The sequence below is a fragment of the Chanodichthys erythropterus genome, chromosome 22 (assembly GCF_024489055.1).
Source record: "Chanodichthys erythropterus isolate Z2021 chromosome 22, ASM2448905v1, whole genome shotgun sequence".
Classification (NCBI taxonomy): domain Eukaryota; kingdom Metazoa; phylum Chordata; class Actinopteri; order Cypriniformes; family Xenocyprididae; genus Chanodichthys; species Chanodichthys erythropterus.
Genome location: NC_090242.1, coordinates 22,477,180 through 22,493,148, shown reverse-complemented (window position 1 = coordinate 22,493,148; position 15,969 = coordinate 22,477,180). Strand labels below are relative to the sequence as shown.

The window sequence follows — 15,969 nt, the reverse complement described above, 5'->3', positions numbered from 1 at the left end:
AATATTGAGAGACAGACGGAGGATAGTAGAGAGAGAGAGAGAAAGAAAGAGAGAGAGAGAGAGAGAGAGAGAGAGAGAATTGACTGCTGTTAGCCAAGTCTGTTGAGAATCAGCCAGGGGAGATTAGGGCTGACATCACCACAGAGAGAGTGAGTTACAGCAACAGACTGTGCTGACACTGTCACATAGAGTCATGTTAAAGCCTCAGTGTAAAGTTCACTCATTTGTAGAAGTTCAGAGTTTTTTTTTTTTTTTCCAGGGGAAATTATGCTAGTACATGCTTTTGCTTTTAATATGCAACCCTCACATAATCCTGCATGGCCAGCATTTGGCCCTCTGAGATGTGTGGCCTTGCTGGCATGTCGTGAGCATTTTAATGCTAAGCAAATATGGATTCAGTATTGGAAAAGGGCATCACCATAGCAACATCAGCTTGGAAGATCTGCTTGATGAACTTGTTTTTGGATGAGTGCACAAGTTGGATGATGTCACTGTGGAGGCTGTCTCGGTTTTTCTCCAAGAAACCTGAACAATGAACCAAGAGGGGATTATGTTAACTTAAATAAGCAAATAATAATATTATATATGTACTAGGGTTACACAGTTCGGCATACTTGCACCGCAGTTCATCTCATATCTGACGACGCATACGCATCTATAATTTGGTTTGTTGAAAATAAATAAAACAGACAGACAGAGTTAGGCTAACGAAGGTTTCTGTCGATGAGTACGCATTCTGGCTTCCCCTAAACTTTGTTCAATGCGAGTGGAGTATGCGCTATATGACCAGTCATTACAGCGTCTTCACCCGGGTGTTGATAGCGTCTGAATGCAGGTGAGACCAGAACAGCACATGTTGCTATCTGTGTTTAAACTAAACTCATATATGACCTTGCCAATTTTAACATTCAAGTGCAAGACACGAAAGAGAATTTTGGGAAGATTTGTCCACTCATCCGAAGCACGCATGTGTATAGCAGGCAAATATTGAGTTCTCTTTCAAGTCTTGCGTTTGAATGGACAAATTTACACAAAATGATGTCAACATGTGTGTCTTGGCAAGTATCCTAGCAAACATAGTAGGTTATGTCTTAAGTGAACTTATACACAATTGAGAAAGAACGCATGTGTTTGGTATCAGTGTACTATAATCGTGCATTATGTCTTAAAGTGACAGCAGCCTAATATTCCTGCTGTCTGTATGCCTTCTTAATGTTAATCAAACAACAAAAGACAAGAAAATCACTCACTGCTCGAATAAATAGCTTTTGAAGAATATGTTGTTTTTACATTTGATTAGTTACTTCTACCTGAAAACTACTCTTAGATACATGAAAACCCTGAAAAACACTTTTTTAAATTTGAATCTTTGCTCTACCGTATTTATTTGTGCCGTTGCTTGTAGTTTGAATATTTGTTCTTATTTTCTTTATTAAGTAATTTTTTTTAAAGTAATTTTTCCCTGAACATAGCACATACTGAACCGTATGGAAGAGGATTAGGGCCAAGCAATAATAAAAATTAAAACCATCTCACGATTAAAGTTGTTAAATTTCGAGAAAAAAGTCTAAATAAAATGTTGAGAATAAACTCATTAAATTACGAGAAAAATGTCGTTAAATTTAGAGAAAAAAGTCGAGATAAAATGTTGAGAATAGTAATTAAATTACGAGAAAAAAGTAGTTAAATTATGAGAACAAATTTGTTTAATTGAGAAAAAACTCGTTAAATTTCGAAAAAAAAAGTCGAGATAAAATGTTGAGAATAAATTCATAATTTAATTAGTTTATTCTCAACATTTTATCTCGACTTTTTTCTCGAAATTTAATGAGTTTTTTTCTTGTAATTAAATGAGTTAATTCTCAACATTTTATCTTGACTTTTTTCTCGAAATTTAACAAAATTTTTCTCATAATTTAACGAATTTGTTCTCGTAATTTAATTAATTTTTTCTCAACATTTTATTTCGACTTTTTTCTCGAAATTTAACATTTTTCTCATAATTTAACAAATTTGTTCTTGTAATTTAATGACTTTATTCTCAACATTTTATCTTTAAAAAATTTAACAACTTTAATTTTGAGATGGTTTTATTTTTTTATTATTGCTTGGCCCTAATCCTCTTCCATAGAACCGTACCGAAACCGTGACCCTAAAACCATGATAAAAACCTGTAAATCTGTAATTTGAACCGTTGCACCCCTAATATATACTACTGTTCAAAAGTTTGGTGGTCTGTAATTTTTTCTATATTATATGTATAATTATACGTTTATAGTTCACATTTATTATTATCAACAATACATTTATCTCACTTTGGGAAGCTAGTAAAATGTTAAAAAAGTAAAAGTAAAGTGTTTAGTAGATTAGAAACTGCATACTTCAGTAATGTGTACCTTTAGTTTCATAGTGCACCACTCCAGCAAAGTGCTGAATGCCAAACTGGGTCTCATGACTGTGCTTAGGAGGGATGTAGTTGATATTTAGTTTGTGCTGGGAGTTCAGCTTGTTCAGCATGGTAGCATCTGTTCCCTAAGAAACACAACAGCAAGTCATGGACATGCAATATGACTAGATATCCTCCATTCAACTGATGAATAAAACATAAAGATGCTCAGAGCTGAACTAGAAATGTTCTGTGGTGCTTTATGGACATTATAATCCAATTTATAATTCAAATATACAACACAGCAACAAAATTCAAACTTTACCTTTGGGAACTTGCTCTCCTCATCAATAAGGGAAATGATATTCATAGGTTTCATGGCAATCATATCCAAAGCGTCCTGGTTGTCGGTAAATTCGATGTCCTGCCAGTTGATATCCTCCAGGTTGTACTCCTCTTGTTCGATTTTGAAAACGTGGCGAACGAAGAATTGCTGCAGGTTCTCGTTTGCAAAGTTGATGCACAGTTGCTCAAAACTACAGCAGGAATGAACAAGATTAGCACCAGTTTGTCCAGAAAATGCTGAAAAAAGAATTTTCTATTTACTAAAACTCACCTGTTAATAGTGAAATTCTCAAAGCCGAAAATATCGAGCAGGCCTATAGACTTACGAATAGTCTTGCTTTCTGCAGAAGGAACTCTAAAGATGGCGGCATTGATTTTATCTACTATCCAAACAAACAATCTCCCATAGATTCCCTGATGGAGACAAAAATAGTCCACTTAGTGGATATTGAAGACTTCTGTGACAAATTCAGAATCAAAACTGGACAATTTATGGATTGTGAATAACCTCACCTTGACAAAGGCATTACGGACATCCAACCCCTGGTCAACACTGAGAGGAGTGGACACACTCTCCCCCCTGGTGATCAATGTACGTGTGGTCAGACATGTCATGACGTCCTGAGGGTCCACCTGTATTGGAATATTTATTATTGTGATACACTGTAAAACATAAAATGTAGGCTAAATATAAATATGAAAATTGTTTGTCCCAAAATAGAAAAATCATACTATTCAGTTCATTGTAATTAATTACAGTGCAAAATAAATCTTGTTAATTCAGCGCAAGTGTCTGCTTAAAATATAATTATTCATATTATATTGCTATAAAATTTGTTGATGCTAATTATTTTAACTCTATTAACTCTGTTTGAGCCCACATAATATAGTATTGAATATTAATGCTGAAGGACCAGTTCATTTATTCATTATAATATTAAAAGTCAAATTTGTTAATCTACAGAACTATTATAAAGCCAAACAGAAATGTTGCAAGCCACAATATATGTTTAGCTGAAAAGACCAAGTGTAATCTAAATATGATGCACTGAAGAGAGTTTTGGATTCTCAAACCTTCATTCAGACTGCTCTCGAGACCTTTATGTCTTACCAGCAGGGGGCAGACGCAAACAAAGAAAATGGTTTTGAAATTCAGCACTAAGCCGCCCACAGCCATTTAAATCAAACTGAAAACAGAACAAAGATTCTGGACAGTGGAAACATAGAGACAGACATAGAAATCGAAAAACCTGACAGCAGAGTGCTGCCAGCAGGAAGTCTGAACAGACTCGTCACGCTGTGCCAGTGTCTACGATAATAACATTAGAATGAAAGTCTGATGCTCACTAATGACTGCATTTATCTCAAACTTCCCTCCCCTAACTGCATGGATAATGTGGTACCAAAGAGCTAATGAGAGAGATGAATTTCAAAAGGACAGCAGAAACAAACCCCTTCAAGTAAGAGCAGCGTTGAGTCTGCAATGCACTGACAAAAATAGGATTGAACCAAAGTTAAAAGACATAAACAGAGTTAGTGCAGAGCAAGGACTTAAGAGTTTTTAGACCTTTACTTTATATACAGTCTAAATTCATCAATGGTCTATTAGTTTGTGTTAAACAAAAGCCAAAAACCTATTTAAGCATAGCTTTAGCAAACGCACATTCACCATTCTGGTGTTGAAGGCTCATTACTCACTATTCAAATTAATTTAAAAAAAAGTCTCAGCTTTCTTTCAAAGCCAAATAAAGTTTATATACAATATAAACAATATTCACACTGTGAGATATAAAGACACACTGTGAGATATAAGGTGATTTAAAGTCGTTGCAAATGCAAAATAGTCACATTGTGAGAAATAACACTGCAGTTATTAGACAAAGTCAAACTGATATAAAGTCGCAATAATGTGAAACAGTCACATTGTGAGATATAAAGTTGCATTGCAAAATATAAAGGCACAATTATGAGAAATAAAGTAGTAATTACCTTTTTATTTTTATTCACTTTGATGTGAAAATGAACATCAATATGTTTAATTTAGACAAATATCACATTACACAAATAAAAAATGGGTTGAAAATGCCACTTCATGTTGACTTTAACCTGTTAGTGTTCCATTGTACTGCTCGCAGTAGATATACCTTTCAAAAGAGACCAAAACCATGGATATACTCCAAAAGGTTCAAGAACAGCATGCAATTTACGTAAGCTATGCCGTTTTAAGCTAATTTTACAGGAATGCTAAGAGGTTAAAGCTCTCTTATGTGTTCACATGCTCCTCACCTCTAACAGAGTTGCTGCTTTGGCCAGGTCAGGTGAGTGAACCACCACACAGGTATCCAAGTTCTTTAGCGTTCGAGCTATTGGGGCAACACAAAAGAAACACGCTATTTAGCTAGTCTGTCACGTCTCGTGTGTCTGACAATATTTAATAATAACACTTTCTACCTTCAAAGCGCAGGTTGCCCATATGCAGGATGGCAGCCAGCAGTTTGGAGATCTCCCAGTTTTCTGTGTCAGTAAACATTAGGACCTTCATGGCTGACAGGATGCTTGAGTACTCCTTCAAATCATCCCTCCCCTCACAGACCGTACAGTTTCCCTGGATGACAGGCCAAGAGAGAAGGACACAGTGGATACGTACACATAGCCCTTTATACACACTCTCTTCAAATACACCATTAAACAGATATCAGTGCATAATATATATATATATATATATATATATATATATATATATATATATATATATATACCTAAAAGTCAAACTACAGGGTACAGAACTCCATGAGAATTTTAATTTTTGAATAAACTATTTCTTTAATGGAAAGGGTCTATTCAAATACTTTCATCATATACAAGAAATTGTGTAAAAGTGCATTAGTGTGTGCTGATAAAGCACAGGCCCTCACCATAGTAAGATAAACGTAGTCTTTTGCCAGGCCCAGACCTAATTTAGTCTTCTGATCAGGGCTCATGCCTGCCAGCATACAGTAGAATATATGGTAGTTCCTCTCATCGGGTGCCTACAAAGACAATTAAATGTAATCTCATCACTGACATCACCATAATCAATAGCATGATAAATAGTCCCACAGTGAGACACATTCTGGCCATCCTCAATCTCTCACCTGTCTGCAAACTCTTGATTTCTCCAGCAGGTACTGCTCAATCTTTGCCCCCTCGATAGCTCCCCGCTTGTTGAAGTGAATGTCAATGTATTTCCCAAACCGGCTGGAATTGTCATTGCGTATGGTCTTAGCATTACCAAATGCTGTGGGAACAAGGGAAAACTTCAAATAACAAATCTCAATTCGACGGCAAACAGCAAAGCATTTGGTGAAGTTACAAAGCCCTGTTGTCCTTCATAAAGGGTTGAGCAAAATTTTGAATTCACACAAAGCTGAACTGAAATTTAAATTGGAACGACAGGACAAGGAATTTCCTTAAATTAATACAACATAAAAAAAATCATTTTGAATAATCGTGCCTTTTTAATTCCCTGATTTGCAAAATACTAAGTGTGGCAAGCAGGGCGAGTGTTAAAAGAATAGTTCACCCAAAAATGAAAATTCTGTCATTTATTACTCACCCTCATGCCGTTCCACACCCATAAGACCTTAGTTAATCTTTAGAACACAAATTAAGATATTTTAGTTGAAATCCGATGGCTCCGTGAGGCCTCCATATGAAGCAATGTCACTTGCTCTCTCAAGATCCATAAAGGTACTAAAAACATTTAAATCGGTTCATGTGAGTACAGTTGTTAATATTAATATTATAAAGCAACGAGAATATTTCTGGAGGGCCAAAAAAACAAAATAATGACTTATTTAGTGATGGCCGATTTTAAAACACTGTTTCAGGAAGCTTCGAAGCATAAATGAATCAGTGTATCGAATCAGCTGTTCGGAGTGCCAAAGTCACATGATTTCAGCCGTTGGCAGTTTGACACGCGATCTGAATCATGATTCGATACACTGATTCATAATGCTCCGAATATAATATTAATATTGAACCACTGTACTCACATGAACTGATTTAAATATGTTTTTAGTACATTAATGGATCTTGACAGAGGAAGTGACATTACTCCCTATGCAGGCCTCACAGAGCCATCGGATTTCAACTAAAATATCATAATTTGTGTTCCGAAGATTAACAAAGGTTTTACGGGTGTGGAACGGCATGAGGGTGAGTAATAAATGACAGAATTTTCATTTTTGGGTGAACTAAACCTTTAAAGGGATAGTTCACCCAAAAATGAAAATTATTCCATAATTTACTCACCCTCAAGACATCCTAGGTGTATATGACTATCTTGTTTCAGACTAACACAATCAGAGATATATTTAAAAATATCCTGGCTCTTCCAAGCTTTATAATGATAGGGAACAGGGGCGTGTTTTGAAGCCCCCCAAAAAATGCATCCATCCATCATAAATATAATCCACAAAGTGATGTGTTTTTTAAAAGAAAAATATCCATATTTAATACTTTATAAAGTAAAATAACTAGCTTTCATCAGACGGCCGTACGCATCGATTTGAAACAAGAGAAGAGCAGCGTGAGTTTGTCGCAACGACCATATTTGTTTAAACCACGAGAGGCGTCTAAGCTTACTCTACTTCTTCATTCTGTGTCACACATCGCGTCAGGTGTTTACTCATTTGCCGCAAGTATGCGTATGGACGTCTGGCGGAATACAGTTATTTTACTTCATAAAGTTATAAATATATATATATTCTTACAAAAACCCATCGCTTCACTCCAGAAGGCCTTTATTAACCACCTGGAGCCATATGGATTATATTTATGATGGATGCATTTATTTTGGGCTTTAAAACACGCCCCCCATTCACTATCCTGGAAGAGCCAGGATATTTTTATTTTTAATATACCTCCGATTGTGTTCGTCTGAAAGAAGATAGTCATAAACAGTTAGGATGGCTTGAAGGTGAGTAAATCTTGGGATAATTTTTGGGTGAACCAGATGGCTGTGTGTTTTGGGAACCAGACCCAGATTTTCTTTCTATTCTGATAGGCGCACCATCCTGCGTTAATAGCATAATGTTTTTAAGAAGTGCTGGCAATCACTGGATCCCTACCCTGTGTGTCAGTGTCAGACAGGTAGGGTTTATGTCATTAGGTTTAGAAATGATCTCCCTGACCTTCTAAAATAGGGTTGGCCTCCAGAACCTGCTGCTCAATCCAGGAGTGTTGGCCACTGATAGCAGTCAGGAACTGCAAGATGAGCTTGGTGCTCTCCGTCTTCCCAGCTCCAGACTCACCACTGAACATGCAACAATGTCAACAGAATCATGTGCACTAACCAATGAATTATATTGTGGTTTAAAAAAAAATCAAACGCATGTTGAACATTTACAGTCTGTGATTTACCTGATGATGCAGCACTGGTCTTTGTTGTTCCTTTGCATACTGAAGTAGCAGTTGTCTGCAATGCCAAAGATGTGTGGTGGCATCTCTCTTAACTTTTTGTTTGTATAGAGGCGAATGTGATCAGGTGTGTAGATGGGCAGGAGCTGGTATGGATTCACTGCTATCAGGATTGATCCCGTGTATGTCTGAAATACATTATTGTGAATATATAAGCCACTTTTCCACTGTCGGGCCAAACCATTCTCGTTGCTTAACCATTCCATTCTGTGGCGATCTGGCCCAGCCGGTACAGATATGGTTTCACAAAGTGACCAATTCTGTGTGGCGAAGTCACTAGACATGTTCCACACATGCACGGTAAGCCAATCATGAACAGTGAGAGCGGTTTAAAAATCATGTCGTGCCAAACCAAGCTCAAGTGGAAATATAACCATATAACCATAACATTCTTAGAACCGTTCAGCCCAATGGTGGAAAAGTGGCAAACTTCAAATGGTGGAAATTGTGACAAAAACATTTGACTAAATATTTGCAACATTTATTTAAAGGGTTAGTTCACCCAAAAATGAAAATTTTGTCCTTAATGACTCACCCTCATGTCGTTCCAAACCCGTAAGACCTCCGTTCATCTTAGGAACACAGTTTAAGATATTTTAGATTTAGTCCGAGAGATTTCGGTCCCTCCATTGAAAGTGTAGGTACAGTATACTGTCCATGTCCAGAAAGTTAATAAAAACATCATCAAAGTAGTCCATGTGACATCAGTGGGTTAGTTAGAAGTTTTTGAAGCATCGAAAATACATTTTGGTCCAAAAATAACAAAAACTACGACTTTGTTCAACTTTGTCTTCTCTTCGGGGTCTGTTGTACATCCGCTTTCACTCCAGTGACACTGCTTCTTCTTCTTTCCTGTTTTACGGTGGTTGGCATCCAGCTTATTGGTGCATTACCACCCCCTTCTGCTCCGGACAGTGACGTGATTAGGACATCCGCGACATCCGCGACATGCACACCTACGCACCATTTTAAAAAATATAGCAATACCAAAATACAAACAATGTAGAATAGCTTGAATACAGCGTGCGTCTCCCTCAGACTGTAAACGAAGCTCGGGAGCACCGGATAACACGTCATCAGCGTCACTGTCCAGAGCAGAAGGGGGCGGCAATGCACCGATAAGCTGGATGCCAACCGCCGTAAAACAGGAAAGAAGAAGAAGAAGCAGTGTCACTGTGGAGTGAAAGTGGATATACAACAGACCCCGAAGAGAAGACAATGCTGAATAAAGTCGTAGTTTTTGTTATTTTTGGACCAAAATGTATTTTAGATGCTTCAAAAACCTCTAACTAACCCACTGATGTCACATGGACTACTTTGATGATTTTTTTATTACCTTTCTGGACACATGGACAGCATACCGTACATACATTTTCAATGGAGGGACAGAAAGCTCTCAGACTCGGACTGTGATCCGAAGATGAACGAGGTCTAATGGATTTGGAACGACATGAGGGTGAGTCATTAATGACATAATTTTCATTTTTGGGTGAACTAACCCTTTAAAATAAAAATGTATTTGTTGATAGTCTGGAAAACTTTGCATGTAAATATGCAATTTCATCAAATTCATCTCATGAGGTGAGCTAATTACTTCTTTAGGGTGCTTGCCAGTGTTTCGTGCACTTAACAACGGACAGCGTGAGTCGTGGAGTCGTGATGTCTGATTCATGAACAAATGAGTTATGAACAAACAGACTTATGAGTCTGTTCAGACAAAAAGATTCACAAATCAGTCTTAAACTCACTCATGAGTCAGTGGTTTGAACCAAAATCGCTCAGTCGGTCAGTCTCTCAGTCAAGCAATTTTATGTTAAAATACTTCATATCCAAGCTTAATATGCAGATACAAATATTATAAAATAAGTTTAACTATTCATTTTATTGATTAAATCATTTATGACATGCTATGTTATTCACAAAGCCATCATTATTGTTTTTCCTGTTCCTCTTTCAAAATGTCAAACTGACATCATGACAGAATATCCATATTTGAGCTCTTTGCTCAGTTCAATGACATCACTGAAATGAATAACTTTCACAGTTTGGGCAGGGTGGTAACTGGTGAATGTTATGAATCATTCAGTTCCTCCAATACACTGACTTGGAAGGTCTGTGCTTATGCTAATGCACTTTTATACCATCAACAAAGAGAAAGTGACAAGAAAATGGAGTTTCAAGTTAGAAAAGCAAAAAGTAAATAAATCTTTTAAGTGCACTAAACACATTTCCATACAAATGAGTCATAGCAATAGTGTACCTAATGGCCCTAAGTAAGGCCTGTGCCCAATGATTGAACTGATTCAAGCACTGATTTTAAACTATGATAAAAATACAATGCCTTCCATTAAGCATTCTAGTGGTGAAACATTTCAGTGATGAAACAAAATGAAAAGGTCACATTTCACAAAGCCAGTTTGATCTGAAACAAAAACGAGCAAAAAAGCTATACCATCTAAGAGACCAAAACAAATCATTCATTCATTCATCTCTCTCAATCGTTTTACGGTATGACAAAACATGCTCAGATTTGACATTCAGCAAACACCACAATGAAGGTAAAATGTTTTGATCTACACTGTCCAGTCATAAATCAATGCCAATGTTCCAACAACAGTCTATTTTTTTTTTAAGTGAACAAGCTTTGAAGCATAAAACCTTTAAAAATGTATTTCATGCAAAGCAGCAACAAGCCAGTGTTTTAACATGAGTCATCTGCAATTAAAAGTCAGCATTTTGAGGTTTTCGACCCATTTTACTTCTACAGTCTTTCTGCGTGAAAGAGGATATTTAGTGAGGAAAAACATGAACTTTGATCAAATAAGGCCAAAATATGCATTTGGCAACTGGTTAGCATTATGCAACAGTTTAAACGGTCTAAATCATGTAATGTTTGATGTTAATGTTTATGTTTTTCACATTGTAATTGCGATCACAATATTTGACTAAATAATCAGTGCATGATTTTTTTTAGTTTCCCATGCAGCCTTATTAGATTCCACAAGCAATAAAATGAACCAGACAGAGAAATGTCAAAGGTCATGCTTACATATATGACCCTGTCATTGTAACGGATCAGGAGATTTCTGAGGATACCAGCTTCATTCAGGTCCCCGAGACGGATCATGTCCTCCACCCCATGAATGGAGGTTGGGTGCATGGGCTTGATGTTTGTAGCATTCTGAAGAGAGATCCGATGCTCCTATATGGGGGAAAAGACAAAATATTGCTAATAAAACTGATATAAAACTGGTCTTTTCTCACATTTTGGGCACTATTATGAGTGGTACACACTTAAAGGCCCACCTTTCCTTCATCATCCAAGACCTGGATTTGACCCGAATCACAGAGTTTGACCACAGCGCCAACAGGGACATCAAACTCACGGCCTGTTCTGAGGTCCAACCAGACATAGTCCCCCTATGGGACAACCCATCAAAAATCAAATCTTTAAACAATCAATACAAATGATTGCAAAAACAGACTAAAACATTATTGCAAATATTATTTAACAATTACATTTACATATTTGGTTCTCTGTAAAATAGGTTTTTCATTTAATATAAAGCATGGCACCCTCTAAGAAGAATTAGGCTTATTAAATTTTAACCTCAGTCACCTGACGGCTCTTATACTGTTAATGAGAATGCATGGAGGTCATTGCAATACAACTGGAACATGATTTAAAACAGCATCATTCAAATTGATTACTGAAGTGGAAAACTGGATTTAGTTCAATTTATCCAGGAAAAGTGTGTTAATAATGTATGATGTCCAATAGCTGCCAAATTACAGTGTCCTTTGAGCAAGTAAAGAAGTTTGACATTGAGAAAGCGCATAAGAACAAGTCTTACCTGTTGCAGAATGACCATGTTTCTGGTTTATTGTTTTGACATTAGTATTCACCATGTGAGGGACCTATACAGGATAAAAATAAAGAGAATAAGAGAACAATACAAATCAAATGTAAAGTTATATCAAATCAAAAACGATTAAAGCAAAGATACTGCTGTACTGTATGAAATGAAGAAAAAGGAAAAGCAGGTTCCACATTCTAGGACTTTGAAAATATTACAGTCTTTTTAATAAAAGCAAGAATCTGTAGGCATATATCATAGAGTGTACTCTGCAGACGCGTTTCTTAGAATCTGATCACAGTTTCACACTGTATCATAAATTTAAAAATGAGCCAGTTGGGGCATATTTAAAATTACAATGGAGTAACATTTTTACAATATATTTTGTTTACTATAAGGATCTACTGATCCCAAGAATATTAAAGACCAAAAACATCTCTAACTTTGCACTTTGCAGAGAACAGAAAAGCCAATTCTATTAACAATGTGGGTCAAACTACAAAGTAAACACTGCCCCAGACAGACTAGACTAAACATACAGTACATAAGGGTCAACAGAAATATTACTGACTTTTCCATGAGCTAAAATTTTATTTTTATTTATTTATTTTTTAAAAACGCAACTATATAGGTACACATTTTATAATAGATCAGTGAAGACATGCATTTCTGGCATAGAAAGTTACTTTTAAAAGGAATGTATTACAATATTGCATTACTCCCTAATAAAGTAACTAATTGTGTTAAGTTACTTTTTTGGAAAGTAATGTGTTACTTTTGTGGTGGTTTTCCTCACCTCGGCTGGGTTTGCTCATTTGTTTTTTAACAACAACAACAACAACAACAAAAGTTCTATTTTTTTGGCAAATGTGTGAAGGCCCTTCATTTCAAGTGAAACGAATAAGCCTCAGGCTGAAGGAAATTCAAATTTGCGCCTGTACAGTAGAAGACGCAGCTCAAACAAACATTTCAGCTGTGCTGCCAAAATTTGAACCATGAAAATTTAATTGTTAATAAATGGCATATCAGATTTATATTGACTTTTTATATAAGCCACAAACTTTCTTGCAAGTAAAAAGGAAAAACAATACTTTGGGCCAAATCATTGAGAGACTAGGTACGACCCTTTTGGACCATGCGCCAAGCGTGCCGACCATTTTTTCCGTCTTTAAACTTGACTTGACTAGAAAAGTGGATTCGAACACGCCCTAAATGCACCTGTGCCATGCGCTTTAGACCATGTGCTTAGATTGTTAAAGGAACACTCCACTTTCTTTGAAAACAGGCTCATTTTCCAACTCCCCTAGAGTTAAACATTTGAGTTTTACCATTTTCGATTCCATTCAGCTGATCTCCGGGTCTGGTGGTACCACTTTTAGCATAGCTTAGCATAGTTCATTGAATCTGATGAGACCGATAGCATCTCACTCAAAACTGACCAAAGAGTTTTGATATTTTTCCTATTTAAAACTTGACTCTTCTGTAGTTACATCGTGTACTAAGGCCAACGGAAAATGAAAAGTACCGCCAGACCGTGAGATCAGCTGAATGGAATCGTAAAACAGTAAAACTCAACTGTTTAACTCTAGGGGAGTTGGAAAGTGAGCCTATTTTCAAAAAAAGTGGAGTGTTCCTTTAAAATAGGACCCATTAAAATAAAAATAATAATAATACACAGTAATATTGTGAAATATAATAATATAAATGTATTTGTATAGCACTTTTAAAGCTTCTTAGCTCAAAGTGCTTCACAAAAGGCAAAAAGATATGAAGAGCATTACAAAATATAAAACCAGGAACATAATTAGTACATTAAAAAATATATCCAAAACTAGATCTTGGAACAGCCAACAATCCATGATTAGATGATCTGAGACACCTGACTGTTTCATGAGGTCTTAAAAGTTCTGCTACAGTAAATACATGGGGGCCAAACCATGAATCGCTTTATATGTCAATAATAATATCTTAAAAACAATCCTAAAATTAATCTAAAACTGGAGTGATATGATTAAAAGAGCTAGTTTGAGTCAGTAATCTAGCAGCAGCATTTTGTACCAATTGAAGTTGTGATAAAGTACTTTGATTTAAAGAAGAAAACAGGGCGTTACAATAATCCAGACAAGATTAAATAAAAGCATGAATAAGCATAAGTATCTTATTACAATTTAAATTCACTGTTTTCTAATTGCAATTTATTTCCATGATAGCAAAGCTGAATTTTCAGCAGCAATTACTTCAGTCTTCAATGTCAAATGATCCTTTGTTTTTGTGGATACCATGATACACTTTTTTTATTTTTATTTAAATGATCAATAGAAAGTTGAAAATAACTGAATTTATGTTCTAGACTTTTTTTTTGTAATAATGTGTCTTTACGGTCACTTTTTATCAATTTAAAGCATCCATGCTGAATAAAAAACAATTATTTATTTCAAATAAATAAAAATCTTTCTGCATCAGAGAAAATAATCAAGTACAGGTGAGGATACTAGATCACCGATTGTGGCATCTCATCCAGCGATGAAAACCACATCAAGGTTACAGTTTATTTTAAAGGGGACCTATTATGCCCCATTTTACAAGATGTAAAGTAAGTCTCTGATGTCCCCAGAGTGTGTGTGTGTGAAGTTTTAGCTCAAAATACCTCACAGATAATTTTTTATAGCATGTTAAATTTGCCACTTTTAGTGGTTGAGCAAAAATGAGATGTTTCAGTATGTGCCCTTTAAATGCAAATGAGCTGCTGCACTCAGCCTAAGAAGGCAGAGCTTCAAGAGCTGATTCTCTGGTGTCAGGATTCAGTCAGGATGCACTTTAAAGTCAGAAACTGCACATATATGCTGCATGGAGATAGAACAAGTACAGTTAATTCAGTTATGGTTATAACATATATTGTCTTCTTTTTTATCCACTATAGCTAACAAGCCTGTTGTACCGTACAAACTATACAGATGAGTTTTATGATGTTTCTTGTACTTCACACAAAATATGAAGCGTCTGTTTTCACTCTAGAAAATCACTGTAAGAGCTCAATAAAACACTGCAAGTGTGCATTAAAATATTATCCATAAAGTCTCACTCCTTCCCTTGTATTATCATCACCAACATAAACGTACATAGCGAAGAACATAGAAACACTCGTTACAACTAACAGTAAACAAATATATAAAGACCTTATGCCTTTTGGGTGGTGCTTAATAAACTTTATACCCGTAAATAAACTCAGATGAACTGCAATAAAGTTCCCTCACCTCCATTACTGCTGTATCCAGTATCACTCTGGAGACTGTAAGCTGAATCACGAACAGTTTTTACTTGTATATCCTTGAGTAGCACATTTTTAGCACAGTCTCTGTTTTGTATTGTCCCTTTGTATTGATATTAGTTCACAAAGCAGTCCGGTGTGAAATGATTCACGCAGACATAAACGAATTTCGACAGAACTGAGGGAGCATTTTCCTGGAAAACCAAGTTAATCCACCTCGTTTTCAGCAGCTCAGATTTTGGGAGTAAATTTAGAGAGCTCTGTGGATTAATCCATCCAGCTACAGAACACCTAAAACGCCTGGGAGACGTTCTCATCAGTGCAGCAATGGCGGACTGTGTAAACTTGCTGTGAACTCGCTCAGGGCGGTTCTATGTTAAATCAGTCTGTCTGTCAACATTTGTGGGTGGGGCCTGTGGCTTTTGTGACATCACACTGCCAGTGGTCTGGGAATGGCTTGTTCTGAGACACTGACATGTGTTCTGTGTGATATTATGCAGTACTGACAAAGAGATTATCAGTACTCCAAAATATCACACAGAACACATTTTAAATAAAATACCACTTGTAGTTACTTGAAGCAACTGCCTGATGCCAAATATACTTGTATGTATTTATACCCTGTGCTACTGAGGATAATTACACAGCTGAGG

The 15,969-nt window shown here is 36.2% G+C and overlaps 1 protein-coding gene across 2 annotated transcripts in view; it reads right to left on the bottom strand.

Moving 5' to 3' along the window:
- Positions 1-12,063, bottom strand: part of myo7ab (myosin VIIAb) — a 37,496-nt gene extending 25,433 nt beyond the window's left edge. For both annotated transcript variants that reach the window (XM_067374991.1, XM_067374992.1), the window contains exons 1-14: positions 12,046-12,063; positions 11,498-11,611; positions 11,241-11,393; positions 8,135-8,319; positions 7,906-8,027; positions 5,866-6,008; positions 5,647-5,760; positions 5,183-5,336; positions 5,018-5,094; positions 3,245-3,364; positions 3,003-3,145; positions 2,712-2,922; positions 2,397-2,532; positions 419-525 (exon numbers count right to left, since the gene is read on the bottom strand). In XM_067374991.1, the coding sequence (XP_067231092.1) occupies positions 419-525; positions 2,397-2,532; positions 2,712-2,922; positions 3,003-3,145; positions 3,245-3,364; positions 5,018-5,094; positions 5,183-5,336; positions 5,647-5,760; positions 5,866-6,008; positions 7,906-8,027; positions 8,135-8,319; positions 11,241-11,393; positions 11,498-11,611; positions 12,046-12,063 (1,797 nt within the window). The remainder of the gene's footprint in view (positions 1-418; positions 526-2,396; positions 2,533-2,711; positions 2,923-3,002; positions 3,146-3,244; positions 3,365-5,017; positions 5,095-5,182; positions 5,337-5,646; positions 5,761-5,865; positions 6,009-7,905; positions 8,028-8,134; positions 8,320-11,240; positions 11,394-11,497; positions 11,612-12,045) is intronic.
- Positions 12,064-15,969: the final 3,906 nt, after the last annotated feature.